The sequence below is a fragment of the Salmo salar genome, chromosome ssa04, assembly GCF_905237065.1.
Source record: "Salmo salar chromosome ssa04, Ssal_v3.1, whole genome shotgun sequence".
Classification (NCBI taxonomy): domain Eukaryota; kingdom Metazoa; phylum Chordata; class Actinopteri; order Salmoniformes; family Salmonidae; genus Salmo; species Salmo salar.
Window position 1 is genome coordinate 46,980,183 of NC_059445.1, and position 14,913 is coordinate 46,995,095.

The window sequence follows — 14,913 nt, forward strand, 5'->3', positions numbered from 1 at the left end:
ACGGCCCAGTACATCACTGGGGCCAAGCTTCCTGCCATCCAGGACCTCTATACCAGGCGGTGTCAGAGGAAGGCCCAAAAATTGTCAAAGACTCCAGCCACCCTACCCATGGACTGCTCTCTCTGCTACAGCACGGCAAGCGGTACCAGAGCGCCAAGTCTAGGTCCAAAAGGCTTCTTAACAGCTTCTACCCCCAAGCCATAAGACTCCTGAACAGCTAATCAAAGGGCTACCCAGACCCTTATTTTATGCTGCTGCTACTCTGTTTATTATCTATGCATAGTCAATTTAATTCTACCTACATGTACATATTGCACATTGACCCTGTACCCCCTGTATTTTGCCTCGCTGTTGTTATTTTAATGCTGCCGTTTAATTATTTACTTTTATTTTCTATTTTTTACTTAACACTTTTTTTCTTAACTTCTTAAAGCATTGTTGGTTAAGGGCTTGTAAGTAAGCATTTCACTGTAAGGTTGTATTGTATACCTGTTGTATTTGGCGCATGTGACAAACCCCCACTGGGTTGTGTATCAACTTTAATGCCGAGGAACTGAAACCAGGAGAATTTCATCTGCCACTCAGTGGAAAGGATTTAAGTAAAGACAGACACGCATCCACTCAGACTCACACTAGTCAGATTATGGGGAAAACTCCCCTTCATAGGGGGCAGCACAGAACGGTTAGAGGAATACAGATTGGGTGGATGGGGGATTCTAGATACTAAACAGGGGATTCGTCTGAACATCAAAGTTAGTCTGAATGTCACCAAATGTACTGAGCTATACTCATCAGTTACTTAGCATCTATGTAAGCCTCACTTCTCTAACACAATGCCTGATTTTCAAGTTTGTTTCTTATTGATTGCTTTTGTTGATGGAACTGTATCACGTTTAGGCCTAGATTCAATCAGATCAAGCGTTAACTGGCGATAGCCGACACCCACATAGCTGATGTTTTGGTGGTGTCGGAGATGTAACTGCTTTGGAGCTGTCAAATTGGTGAGCAGCAGCTCTTGATCATTGTCACAAAGCCACACCCGTCCCACTAACATTAGAAGTTCAGAACATGTGTAGGCTTTATAGAAATAATGACGCTCAAATTGAAAATCATTCAACAAAATAATGAGGGTTTCTATCAGCGTAATCAAGGTGTGGGCTAGATTAGCTTACATCTCACATTCCAGTGTTTGAATTTGTAAACAAGGCTGCATGGGATTTCCAATGGAAATGTCCGCTTTAGGTAAAATGCCAAAAGCCGCTTGTGGATTTGACAGCTCTAATGCAGTTCAACCTCTGACACCTCCGATAGCGCCAAAACAACCGCTATGCAGATGTCAGCTAATGCGGATCTGATTGAATAGAGCCCTTATAGCTTATACCGGTAAGCAAAATGTAAGATTATCTAGTTGCATAGTTAACAACAGTGTCACGACAGTGAGTGTGAGCAGTGTTCATACATTTGCTGCTGTTGTGTCTGGTTGTCATTATTCATTTCAATAGTGTTTGTTTACCCTCTCCTCTACAGGGGCGATGATGGTATGGGGGATGATGGTATGATCAAGTGATGCACTTGAGGAGATGAGGAAAAAAACTTCAGTCAAGCACATCAGTAAAATGTTCCTGCTGTTTTCAATAAATAACTCCTGCTCATTTCCAAACATTTCCGTATGATGATTAATTCAGCTCCAAACTATAACCATATTACCATTCCACCACGCAATAAGACACAATGTTACTGTAAACAAACCCCTGCATTTATTTACATAAAAATTAATGCCAAAAAAAAGCATTCCTATCACAAGTGGTCAATATAATGAAAATAAACAAACCTGTTTGAAAAGCTATGATGAATATACAATCATTTCAAATGTTTTATATATTAATATTGTGGAAAGCCAACAATGCCTATTCAGATGCAAAAACATACAAACATTTAACACTCATATTTTTATTTAACAAATCCCAACTCAGAAGCATTGACAAAGTGTCCAGTGTTCCATATTATAGTTGTATCTAATGCATAAAAAAAACTAGAAGTGTGAAAACAAGAAAATATATGCAAATAGTCTGTCCCACAGACTGGAGCAATGGAAACATGGACACACACACACGGATATACACTTGTGTACATACGCAAACACACACACAGACACACCTTTCCCCACACTATTCTACATAGAGATACAACATTTGCATATTTATTAATGAAAATGAATAAGGTCACGTTAATCTAAAGGATATCATTGTCACTCAGTAAGGCCAAATACAGATACAGTGTATCCTACATGAGACAATTCTTCCAGGGATCTCAGAGGATTTTATACCGAACAAAAATATAAAAACGCAACATGCAACAATTTCACTGAGTTACAGTTCATATAAGGAAATCAGTCAATTGAAATAAGTTGTCCCTCACATGACTGGGTAAGGGCACAACCACGGGTGGGCCTATGGGAGATTGGTCCACCCACTGGGGAGCAAGGCACAGCCAATTAGAATGATTTTTTCTACACAAAAGGGTTTTATTACAGACAGAAATACTCCTCAGCTGTCCGGGTGGCTGGTCTCAGACGATCCAGCAGGTGAAGAGGCCAGATGTGGAGGTCCTGGGCTGGCGCGGCTACACGTGGTCTGTTGGACATACTACCAAATTCTCTAAAACAACATTGGTGGCAGCTTATGGTAGAGAAATCAACATTCAATTATCTGGCAACAGCTCTGGTGGATATTCCTACAGTCAGCATGCCAATTGCACGCTCCCTCAAAACTTTGTGTTGTGCACATTTTAGAGCCTTTTATTATGCGCAGCACAAGGTGCACCTGTGTAATGATCATGCTGTTTAATCAGCTTCTTGATATGCCACATCTGTCAGGTGGATGGATTATCTTGGCCGAGGAGAAATGCTCACTAACAGGGATGTAAACAAATTTTGGGAGAAATCTCAAGATTTGAGAGAAATAAGCTTTCTGTGCATTTGGTCAAATTCTGGGATCTTTTATTTCAGCTCATGAAATCATGAGACTAACACTTCACATGTTGCGTTTATATTTTCGTTCAGTATACATTAGAACTTTTGTCGCATACATGTTTTTCCCCATAAGGGAGGGGGGCTTATAGCACTTAGGCCATTTGTCTCAAATAAAAACAGATTTAAAAAAAATAATGATATATATCCAGCACGTGTATCTTGAAAGATGAAGATCCCTAGAAAGCCCCCCCATCATAACAGATAGTAAATATATTCCCTTTGAAAACCAACAGACATGACACGAGGAGACAAAAGCACGGCTGAGCTTTAAACGATCCAGACCAAAAACATTCCAGCATGAACTACTGTACGCAAATGTAGCAGATCCAATCGTTTTCCCTCAAAGCAGCTCCCCTCCCGTTCAATAAGAACCATACTTTCCCACATTGATAGAAAAACAAAACAGTCTCAAAACAAGATAAGTCTTTCTTCTAGTTACTGATATTGGCTAAATATTGTTTGAAGCGCATGACCAGAGACAGTCCAAACACATGTAGAGGAGACAATGGCATATCTAAGTGCAAAGGAGGATATACTGGACTGTCAGGCATATAGGCCTGCAGTGAGAAGTCACATTGTAAGGGAGACTTAAACCGAGCCTGCTACAGTCATTTGAATAAACCACAAGCTCTCCAGTCCTCAAACAACAGATGACAACGGGACCATAAGTTAGCCTATGAAAAGCAGTTCTCTTAAATAAGCCAGTGGTGATAAGCTCTACAGACATATCTTAAAATATGCCATTGGTGCTAAGCTCTATACTTATATTGCTTCAAAGCTGCAGAGCTGAGGTGGACACTATGCTGTAAGATTCTATGATGGAATTTCACTTTTCCAAATCACCCTGTAAAGAATTCTTCAAAGCTCTTAGTAGCAACGGGAAATGCCTATGCCACATTCCATTTAGATTGAACCATGGTGAGTTCTACAGTATGTGCACTTTGACCTTCCCCTGTTCTTGCATGTGGTTCTAGCTAGCATTGCTCACCGATGTTCAAATGAGGATGGTATGGGGGAGGTGTATTTTGATTAAATAAAGCATTATATCTGTCTCTGGTGTGTTCGTGTAGGATGTTGGGGGTAGTGAGAGATGTGACAGTCTCTGTTACGCTGTGGACTCTGCCAGCTTGCTATCACTGTCACTTTCCTTCAAGGAGTGTCTGCTCGAACCCCTCTCCTCTTTGTCCTCTTCACTGAGGTGTCTCCGGTACAGAGGAGGGCTGTGGGAGGAGAGAGGAGAAGAAAGATTTTTATATAGGAGAAACGCTGCTGAATTGAACCCTGCCTGAAAACTATGGGTGCTTGATATTTGCAGAGGTCACAGGTCACATATCAAGCCTACTGACTCCATCTTCCTCCACGGGTCAGGGCCATGGTCAGCAGTATAAGCTGCTTGAATAGAAATGCACCGCATTACCTCTTTCAAAGTAATAATCAATGCTGGAGCAAAGATCATGCATGGCTGCCAATAGCCAAACAAACCAAAACACTTCCAACATTACTAGATCCACACCACTAGTTTCATGCACAAAAAAACAGTAAAGGTTTTCAAAGTCAGAATGTGGACCTGTGTTTTTTCTAACTCAGTTTTTTCCAGTGTTATATTCATTTCTCTTGAAGCTTTCATAATAGCCATATGGTGAGATGGAAGGACAGACTGAAAATAGAAAAGGTTGAAGGTAGGAAAGTTTAGCGTTCTGGTTTACGCTTTCATTACCCTTCGGGGGCTAAAGCAGAGCTTCAAAGTTGATGAAACAAGGACAAAGCAGTCATACAGTGAATATACACTAGATGACCAAAAGTATGTGGACACCTGCTCATCAAACATCTCATTCCAAAATCATGGCCATTAATATGGAGTTGGTCCCCTCCACTCTTTTGGGAAGGCTTTCCACTAGATGTTGGAACATTGCTGCAGGGACTTGCTTGCATTCAGCCACAAGAGCATTAGGTGTTCAATGGGGTTCAGGTCAGAGCTCTGTGCAGGCCAGTCAAGTTCTTCCACAATGATCTCGGCAAACCATTTCTGTGTGGACCTTGCTTTGCGCACGGGGGCATCGTGATGCTGAAACAGGAAAGGGCCATGCCCAAACTGTCGGCACAAAGTTGGAAGCACAGAATCTTCTAGAATGTCATTGTATGCTGTAGCGTTAAGATTTCCCTTCACTCGAACTAAGGGGCCTAACCCGAACCATGAAAAACAGCCCCAATCCAAAAATCCTCCTCCACCAAACTTTACAGTTGGCACTATGCATTCGGGCAGGTAGCGTTCTCCTGGCATCCGCCAAGCCCAGATTAGGACAGTCAGAGGGTGAAGTGTGATTCATCACTTCAGAGAACGCGTTTACACTGCTCCAAAGTCCAATAGTGGCGAGCTTTACACCACTCCAGCCAACGCTTGGCATTGTGTATGGTAATCTTAGGCTTGTGTGCGGCTGCTCGGCCATGGAAACCCATTTCATGAAGCTCCTGACGAACAGTTATTGTACTGACGTTGCTTCCAGGGGCAGTTTGGAACTCGGTAGTGAGTGTTGCAACCGAGGACAGACAATTTTTACGCACCACACGCTTCAGTACTCGGCAGTCCTGTTCTGTGTGCTTGTGTGCCCTACCACTTCGCGGCTGAGCTGTTGTTGCTCCTAGACAATTTCACTTCACAATAACAGCACTTACAGTTGACCAGGGCAGCTCTAGCAGGGCAGACATTTCAGGAATTGACTTGTTGGAAAGGTGGCATCCTATGACGGTGCCATGTTGAAAGTCACTGAGCTCTTCTGTACGGGCCAATGTTTGTCAATATAGATTGGATGGCTGTGTGCTCGATTTTATACACCTGTCAGCAACGGGTGTTGCTGAAATAGCCAAATCCACTAATTTGAAGGGGTGTCCATCTACTTTTGGCCATGTAGTGTAGCATGCAGACTCTGCAGGGAAGCTGAGTAACACCACCTCTTCAGACCAAGTGACTCTGCCCACTTGTTTCTATTATTATTGTCATGCTGTTGAAGTAACTGACCTACCGTATGTAAATGGTTCCCCTCAATCCAGAATATTAAATACATGGTGGATATATGCTAATGCAGTAATCAGTGTTCATGTTCAATCAGGTCTACAGTTATGTCTTGTTGAGGCCCGGAGGGAGCACATTTAAAGTGGCCGTGCTTGACCGATGGTTGTCTATTAATATGTGCACCAACATGCAGTTAGCTTCCTCACCCTCACCAAGCACCATGTCCAGGGAAGAAATCTCTATTGACCCTTTGCACTCGTACCCGTATACGGGTTGAAAATTGAAGATTTAGGCACAGATAAACGCCTAAATTGGAACGCAGTGGCCGTACAGTAACATGCAATACTGTACATGACGTTAAAGCTCTGGCTCTTCGCATCACAGCGCTGTATGGTTTGTGACTGACAGCCGTTTGAAAGTTGAGCACCTCGCGCAAAAAGACGTTGCCCCCATCCCTGCTGCTAATTTGGCAACTTTTTGGGGGGCACATGTTTTGTTGTCAGAGTGCGGGAAATGCTATAAATTAACATGACTGTGTGTTTTGAAAGATTAGAAGTTGTGGATTATAATAAATACTGCTTTGATGTCATAAAAGGAAGCCTAACACCTGTGAATCCAAATGTGCACTTCACATTTCCAAATCCTAAAACTCATGTCATATACAGTGTCAACGTTTATGATCACCATGTTTAATGTACAGGTACCATATGACATGGTGTCATACCCTGGGTTGTTCTGAACAGAATGAGCCCGTTTGTCTATTGTGAAGAAAATATGCAGCAGCACACGCACTATCATCCGTTTCTCTGAATTGCACTGTGAAAGCCTAACACTGTAATATCGTATTTTATAACTTAGCTAGTCATGTTGGCAATAGAACAGGCTTTCAAATGATGCCCACCTGACCCAGATTGCGATTTTTGGTTTGCGTAAACAACAGTAATTGTGTAATTGCGGGATGCAGGGTTGTGTTCCAAACAAAACAACTACAAGTGTGCTTGCTCTAGTTCCTCAACGGCACAGCTAGGAGAGCTAAAAAAAACACCTCATAGTTGAAGACTCTTCTTTGAGTCATAAAAGTGCATTGAAATGACTTAGGAACTGTGCACACTTTGGAGAGGAGTGTAGTCACTTGGAGACACCAGTTAGTCCTCTCACGCAAACCCTTGTCATTGTTTCTGTCTTATGTCGCATCTACCTCACATTTTCCAGGAATATTCTTATCGTGTTAATAATTTGTCTAGACTATCTTCAGATTTCCTAACCAACAAATGCAGCAAAAAGTACAGTAAATGTAAAATGCACATGTAATCAACAGTGTAATGTTTGGATTCAGTCTTGTGTCAGATGAAGTGTGGTGTCCTCGCCTTTGGGCTAATCATTTTCCCATTCAACTGTTCCTTTCAAATGTTACCATTTTTATGCTTTTCATATTTTCTTCTGTAAGAAATATCTCCATTTAGCCTCATCTATATAGGCCAACTCCCACGAGTGTGAAGGGTTAACATGCAGAGACAATTATGTGTCCTGTTTTATTTGCACACTGTGTTCACATCCCAAAACATACACATTTCATTAAATAAGAACGAGATGGGTACATGTAATGGTTCCAGAACATAATACATATTTACAAAATGAAGTGGGTAACCTGGAAGGCAAGACAAATCAAAGTTAAGTGACATTCAGGTAAGAAATGGTCTGACATCAAACTCTTGATTCAGACCTCTAGGAGACATGGTACACAAACGGTGAATCCAATACAACTCTCTTCTCAATATTAGATTATCAGTATCTCCGCTCCTCCTAGGAGTCTTGACATGTTCGATGCCAATGTATCTCAAAGAGCTCATGTTGTGACAATATTTATTATGTTCTGGAACCATTACATGTACCCATCTCATTCTTATTTAATATTTAGAGATATGCAAATGTTTTTTGCACCCACCATGTGTCATGTCCGCAATGGTCATGTGAGGTGAAATGTGTATGTTTTTGGATGTGAACACTCAGTGTGTTTGACCTGACGAAGATCCATTTTGGATCGAAGCCTTGTCAATCAAGTGGCGAATTGGGAGCTTTAACAGTGTGCGGGCCTTCTTGTTCTATACTAGTAATGCTATAAAGTCAACATGTTTGGTTAGTCACACCATGCTTTCACTCCATTCCCAGGCATCACCTACTGCTGGCCAGGGGCTTTAGTCACTATCAGGCTTGTAGAGATATTTCATCACCATGCTGTCCATCTTCTTCTTCTTTTTCTTCTCATCCTTCTTACTTGGGGGTCTCTGTTCAGTGACCTCTTCCTCATCTGAGGCAGGGCGAGCTGGACCTCTCTTCACACTGTTGGAGCTGCGGTAGGAGCCAGTGGAGGCCGAGCTGGAGGAAGAGGAGGACTCTGAAGAGGAAGATTCAGACTCGCTCTCTTTCTTCCTGGAGCCCTTCCTGGACTTCTTTCCCTTCTTCTTGGAGCTCTTCCTGCTGTGGCGGTCGTCTGAGTCTGAGGAGCTCTCTGAGGAGATCTTCTTCTTGGCCTTGCCTCTGCGGGAGCTGGAGCTGCTGGTGCTGAAGCTGCTGGAGGACCTGGTGCTGTAGTCCACTGCCGAGCCAGACGCTGAGCGACGCACGCTGGATGCACTACGGCCAAGACCCTTGTCATCCCCCTTCACACTGTTCCGGTCATCCTCATTTTTCTTTTCCTCATTCTCTTCCTCGTCGTCAGACTCGTCCAGTTTGCTGCGTTTGAACTTGATGGGCTTGAAGCTGAGGACCTCGTTGATGGCCTTCTCCAGGTCAGGGTCAAGGTAGTTGCGGTGGGTGACAGCCTTAATGTCAGAGGTGTCTGGGGGTTTGTCGTCAGAGGAGCGAGGCTGGGCCGGGGTGGAGAAGCTGCGGCCTAGGGAGTGGGGGCTGTAGGCAGAGGTTCCCTGACTGAAGGCCATGCTCAGAGCATCATCATCGTCGTCCATGCGCAGGCCGAACTCACTGAGCCGGCTGCTGCGGGCCACAGATATACGTGAGTCAGCCTTGCTCACGCTGCCTGGGCTGCGACCCCCAGTGCGCCTGCTCATGTTGGGGCTGACCGAGGTCCCGTATGAATCGCTACGCCCATCATCCTTCCAGGAGGTGCTACGTCGCAGGCCACGAGGGCTGGTACGACTAACACTGGTGATGCTGCTAATGGTGGACATATTGTCATCATCCATGTTTGGCATGGCTCTACGGCTGGACCTGCTCGGGGCCATCGAGGACACCATGGAGTCTTTGTCAAAGTCAGGGCTGTGTGGGGCCCAGCGGCGCTCCAGACCCTTCCTGGCCCTGCTGGTGGCCTCAGAGTAGGCCTGGGAGATAACCGAACCACGGTCATCATCATCATCTTGTGACTTCTTCCTGTCATCCTGGTCTGTGGACTTAGACTTGGCCTTGCGTAGGGAGGAGCGATCCGGGGTGTCGGACTGTTCCTTTAGCGTACTGAAGAGGGAGCTCTCGTCCCCCTGGCCTCCGATAGAGTCTTTCATGTTGGAACGCTTCCTGTAGCTAAGGGAACTCATCACAGACACCGATCTGCTGTCTACTTCTTTGCTCTCTTTGCCTTCCTTGCTACCTTCTTTAATCTCCTTAACCTCTTTGCCTTCCTTGGCATCTACATTCACTGCATATCTGAGATGCCATGAAGAGGAGGGTGTAGGAACAAGAACACCATGGAAACAATCAACAGAGACAGAGAAACATAGAGAGAGAAAATATGAGAATTTACAGACTTAATGAAATTATGAAATTAAAAGTTCAGAAGGATGAAATACATATGATTGAATCCCTGAAGTGTAGAATGCTTGTCAACATTCCCCAAATATTCCAGCAGCAGCTAACTGAAGTTCCTGATGACACTTTGTCCTCTGAAGTGAGTGTAATAAGGAAAGTTAGTCGATCTGCTAAAGTTCGTCAAAAAGAGCAGGTATATATTTGGGGCTATCCTGTGCTGTCTGCCAGGGGGGAGGAAATGCATTCATCTCAGGCAGAGCAGAGAGAGGGGCCATTTAGCAGGTATGCCAGCTGGCCTTGGGCCACTTCAATAAATCTGACAGACAGCACAGCGCCCGTATCCCTCTTCCCTGTGCTGTGCCGCCTGCTGTCATTAGAGGGATGACAGGGAGGCAGAGAGAGATGACACCTAATCTCATGAAATACTCACCCTTCCATTCCACCCTGCCTCAGCTAATCCTGGGCTCTTTAGCTCTCAGCAGGGTAAACTCATATAGGAATGGGATGGGATTGAGGAAGCCATCACTGCTTTATCAGGGCCCAGCCAGAAGGAAGGGGGATGATAACATAACGTAGAGGCTGTCGACTGAGGAGGCTGATAGACAGACAGACAGACAGACAAGTCGAGACTGACCTGGAGCTCTTCAGACTGCCCTCGTCTGACAGAGTCTTGGTGGAGCCCTTATTCTTGGACAGCCAGGACTTGACCCCGTCCACACGGTCCTCCACCTCTGAGTCTGTGTCCGACTCGTCACCACTGTGAGGAAGACAGAAGGAGAGCAAACAGTGTTGTTATTGTGCTGTCGTTGTTGGCAGGAGGCAGAGCTGTTTAAAAAGAGTCATCTGGGAGGGTTGGTGAGGATCCACCATAGAGGAAAACTGTTGCTTTGGACAGGAAGTACAACACAGACAAATCATGTTTTGAATGTCATAAGATAACAGCTTTCTGATTTAGTTAGTCAGACAGCAGCTGTATTCCATTCATTGTGACAGTAACCTGGGGTTGAGCAATGCAATGGCAGGCAGTCACAACAAGCTTTAGGGAGACAACAGTCGTCTGTTAACGTAGAGCGATGACAGACCTAGAATTTTGCACCCAGTCCCAAACTAGTTTACCAGTCAAAATCTCGTGTTGGACTCTGCTACTTCCTGAATATTGATACAAAAAAAATATCAGCCACAAAGCTAAAGTTAGGCCAAAATAAGTTCGATGAAAAACCAAGAAGGCTCGTTTGAAAGAGAGAAAAATTGATATCAGATATTGGTGCATCCATAAATATGAATGTGTATAGTCCTGAGTGCTTTCTCTTCCCCTGTTAAATGTATAATCGCTTATGATGGGGGCGGTCGAGCGAAACGAGTCATGGTGCCTCCGAGCGGAGCGGAATGCAAATGAATGGAGCTCATGAAGGCGTAATTAACTCTGTGGCCATAGCGAGGCTTTTAGGATGTCTGCGGCGAGTGGCTGAGCGTGGCCTGTTGATGTAGATTGTTATTGGGGCTGAGCCGATGTGATGGCCCTCTAGCCCCGGCCTTGACAATAACAAGCAGTAAACAGATACTGGAGGGAACCCGAGGAGAAATGATATTAGATCACGCTTGGGAAAGGTCGGCGGGAGCATTTCCATCCTGATTCATCTGTTCCTCAATCCTGCAGAGGTGAAGCTTCTCTAACACGTTATTATGCATCTGTTGTTTGATGGATGGGGGGGGACGGACAGGGGAGTAGGAGAGGTGAGGGGAGAGGGGAAGGGGGCCACCCACAGGGGCTAAAGTCATAGGTAATGGACAAACGTGTCTGGGAAAAATTAAGCCTAGCAGTGTTGATTCGTTTCTAGTACCAGAATGAACTATACATGAACATTGACAGAAAAGAGCAACAAATTGGATCATAACCAACAACATTCAGTCTCTGCATCAATCCAAACAACAATTTCCAGTGTCTGTTGTGACGTGACATCAATCAAAATGACACTATTTTGAGACGAGTGATAAACACCAAAAGCAAAGGACAGGTTTCCTTTCTTCTTTGACCAGCTTATCTGGCAAGGCTGTGGGACAGGATGCAAAGTGCTTATCATGAGCCAACATAGTGCATCTTATTCAAAGTGGTCTCAGATGATGGCTTTCTTTAATGGTATAGACCGCTGGGCTGTACCGCCCTGCTCACATTTACATGCCTGCCATTAAAGCTTCCCACTGCAGAGAGCAATACGGCGGTATATCACCCATTCAATCAAGTCTCCATGAACAAAGTGTTTGTGTTGCCTCCTCTCTCTGCATGTGCAGAACCACAGTTCCATTTGCCTGCATAGAGACAGAGACGTGCTCTCAGAATGGATGGAGGCATACAGTACACAGCGGCAGGAAGTAGGGGTGCTGAGGGTGCTGCAGCACACCCTGATAAATCACTACAAATTGTGGCCGTCTGTGGACATCGACATTTGCTACCTTATTAGACTCAGTCATTTAGGGTCTCTTTCATTTTCAATGTATGAAACACAGCTTTCTGGGAAAGATAGTTTAAGGACTGACTCCCACATGCAAGGCAAAACTATTCTCTTTTTCCCACAGACCGAAACACACAAACACCTGCACTGGAGCAGCTGTGGGACAGAGGCGCCTTGTAATCGAGTGCTTTGCAAATCGTGTCACACACAATTTATGTCCTTGGCCTCACACCGCTGGCTAAGCAGCGCTGAGGCTCCAGGGAGAAAACAAGCACAGAGAATTTAGAGCCCTACATTAATCGCTTATGACAATCGGCCTCCACTGGTTGTATATCTCTGTTCCACATACCTACAGTATATCCTCATGAAGCTCCATATGGATGGTTCCTGTCTACAGTATTCTACACTTGCATCCTCTTGGTCCCAGCAGTTCATATCATGGTCAAACTGTTCACTGATTATGGCAGAGACAGGTGCACTAAATCCATGTTATTTGAGCACTGTGCTGCAGTACACTGTGTACACACAGTCAGACTCACATACTCTACAGTCTTCAAAGACCTGTACTGTTCAGAATATGTTTTGTGTGATCTTCTTATGACCATGAAAGGGTACATTGGATAAAGAACTGCCTGAAAATGAAGAGTGCACTGGAAAAGGTCACACCCTTCCTTCCCTCTTAATGTTTCAAAGTACATCTCAGAAACCTGGAAAGAGATGTCCAAAGGTTTCATACCTATTCATTATGCTTTATCCCCTTCACACGCACACAAACACCATTGTCACCTTTTATTGGTGCAATTACTCAAATCCAGATCAAAAATAAGTACTAATCCTGCTGAACATTCCCGTCACAATTCGATGTCAAATCAACTCTTCCATTAATGTTTATCTCGCTGCTATTACGTACAGATCAAAGGGAGAACAAATTTGCTCCTAAGTAACCATGGTGATTCACTTTCTTTTCTCTTGAGCACAGCTAAGTGAGGAACCCACAAGCTTGATGCTGATGTACAGACAGACACCGTGCACTGTGCTGATTCACATGAGCTGCCTGTCTGATGGCAAATGAATGAATAACAATGAGAGAAATTGAATTACAGGGCAGCGAAGTGTTCTCTCTTGGAACAAGCAATTAGAGGGTTAATACTGACACAAATAAAACATGCAGTGAAAATGAACTGCCGACACTAACTACAAATCACATACAAAGCACCCCCTTTCTTTCAGAATTGTGACGCACGTTTGCATTCTTCCATCAAGACATGAGGAGCTACACTGGAATTGGAATGTTAACTTTAATTATGGGGCTTTAGAATAAATTATTTTATGTCTAAGTCCAAAGTGATTAAGACAGCACGGTGACTTGAGTAGAGCAAGCTTGGCGCTGCGAAACAAGCAGCTCAACCACACTCTACAGAGAGAAAACCTACCGTCCATCACAGAGAGATGGAAACAAGTAAACAAAGACAACCTTTTGTTATTAATAGGTTCTACTGTATAGAACTCTATCAATGCTCTTGAACACAATGAAATGAGTTAGTGGGTCCTCAAAAGCATAAATGTAGAATGGCATGTCACATAACAGAGAGTGAAGGTCCATGGTTGTTGCCTAAAATGGGACAATGGCTCATGATATTTAATGGGAGAGTGATGCAGTATCTACAGGTATTCCACGACCGTGTTTTATTTTAAAAAATGATATTGAATTTTTCCACAGCGGTGAGCATCCCTCAAACAGTAGGTTTGTAGAGATGCTAATCTTAAAGTAGTTTGAACTAAGTTCCTTCTGCTCAAAATGTCATCCTAAACAGCAAAAGTGCAATGTCTCCCTAATACAGCATCATTCTCTCGAGGGACGATGATTTTAAAACCTTGAAACCAAACAATAATGGGAAAAGAAAGGATGCATTGTCTGTTCTTACGTTTTGTTCTTTCGTTTCTGATACTTTGTCACCATGTCTTGTAAACTGGGCGACGAGTGGGAGAGGAAACAAAAGAGAAAGAGAAAAAGAGAGGAACAGAAAAGGAGAAACACAGTTAACAGTTTGAGACCTCCCCAACTGGGGATGTAGTGTGCCTCAGGATAGATAGAGCTTCATTGTGTGTGAAAAGAAGACAAGGCGGCTCCAAATAATTGCTGCAGAAAATCTGATGAACACCTCTCCATACTGCATGGTTTTGGGCAGTGATTCAGAATACCAGCTCACTCATCCTCTCTCTGACCTCACTGTTTAAAAGGGAGTCTAAACTCACTCTCAGAGGCCCTGTATGGCAACAGTGTTTACTACAGTGGGCCTCAGAGGTAATTGTAACCCTGAACATGCCAATAAAAGAGTCCTCAGCAGGCAGCTAAACAAGAGGACAAACCAACAAAGAATCAGGCACAGGGGATTAAAGCAGGACATACATTAAATAATGGGCAGTTGTTTTCTGACAACTTTATTACAAAGAGAATCTGTCCTCCGGCTGAAGAAGAGGGGGGGCACCTACTTATTTACGAGGTCATCGTCGCCGTCACTGTCGACCATCTCGTCCTCTATGGCGGCCTGCAAGTCTCCAATCCTCTTGAAGGCCAGCTTGAGGTCTGCCTGCAGACTCTGATTGGCTGCCTCCAGACTCTCTATGTCCATTTCCTGATGGATCATGATGCAGAGTAAGTG

The 14,913-nt window shown here is 44.1% G+C and overlaps 1 protein-coding gene across 11 annotated transcripts in view; it reads right to left on the reverse strand.

The window, feature by feature from the left end:
• Nucleotides 1–1,734: 1,734 nt before the first annotated feature.
• The window catches only part of LOC106603279 (unconventional myosin-XVIIIa), a 114,196-nt gene continuing 101,017 nt past the window's right edge, over nt 1,735–14,913 (reverse strand). For 6 of the 11 annotated variants that reach the window (XM_014196729.2, XM_014196727.2, XM_014196724.2 and 3 more), the window contains 5 exons: nt 14,744–14,886; nt 14,176–14,220; nt 10,435–10,557; nt 8,222–9,698; nt 1,735–4,251 (listed from right to left, as the gene is read on the reverse strand). In XM_014196729.2, coding sequence (XP_014052204.1) covers nt 8,237–9,698; nt 10,435–10,557; nt 14,176–14,220; nt 14,744–14,886 — 1,773 coding nt within the window. In that variant the 3' untranslated portion in view covers nt 1,735–4,251; nt 8,222–8,236. Of the gene's footprint in view, nt 4,252–8,217; nt 9,699–10,434; nt 10,558–14,175; nt 14,221–14,743; nt 14,887–14,913 lie in introns of all 11 variants that reach the window. The other 5 variants (XM_014196733.2, XM_014196726.2, XM_014196722.2 and 2 more) reach the window with 4 other exon arrangements.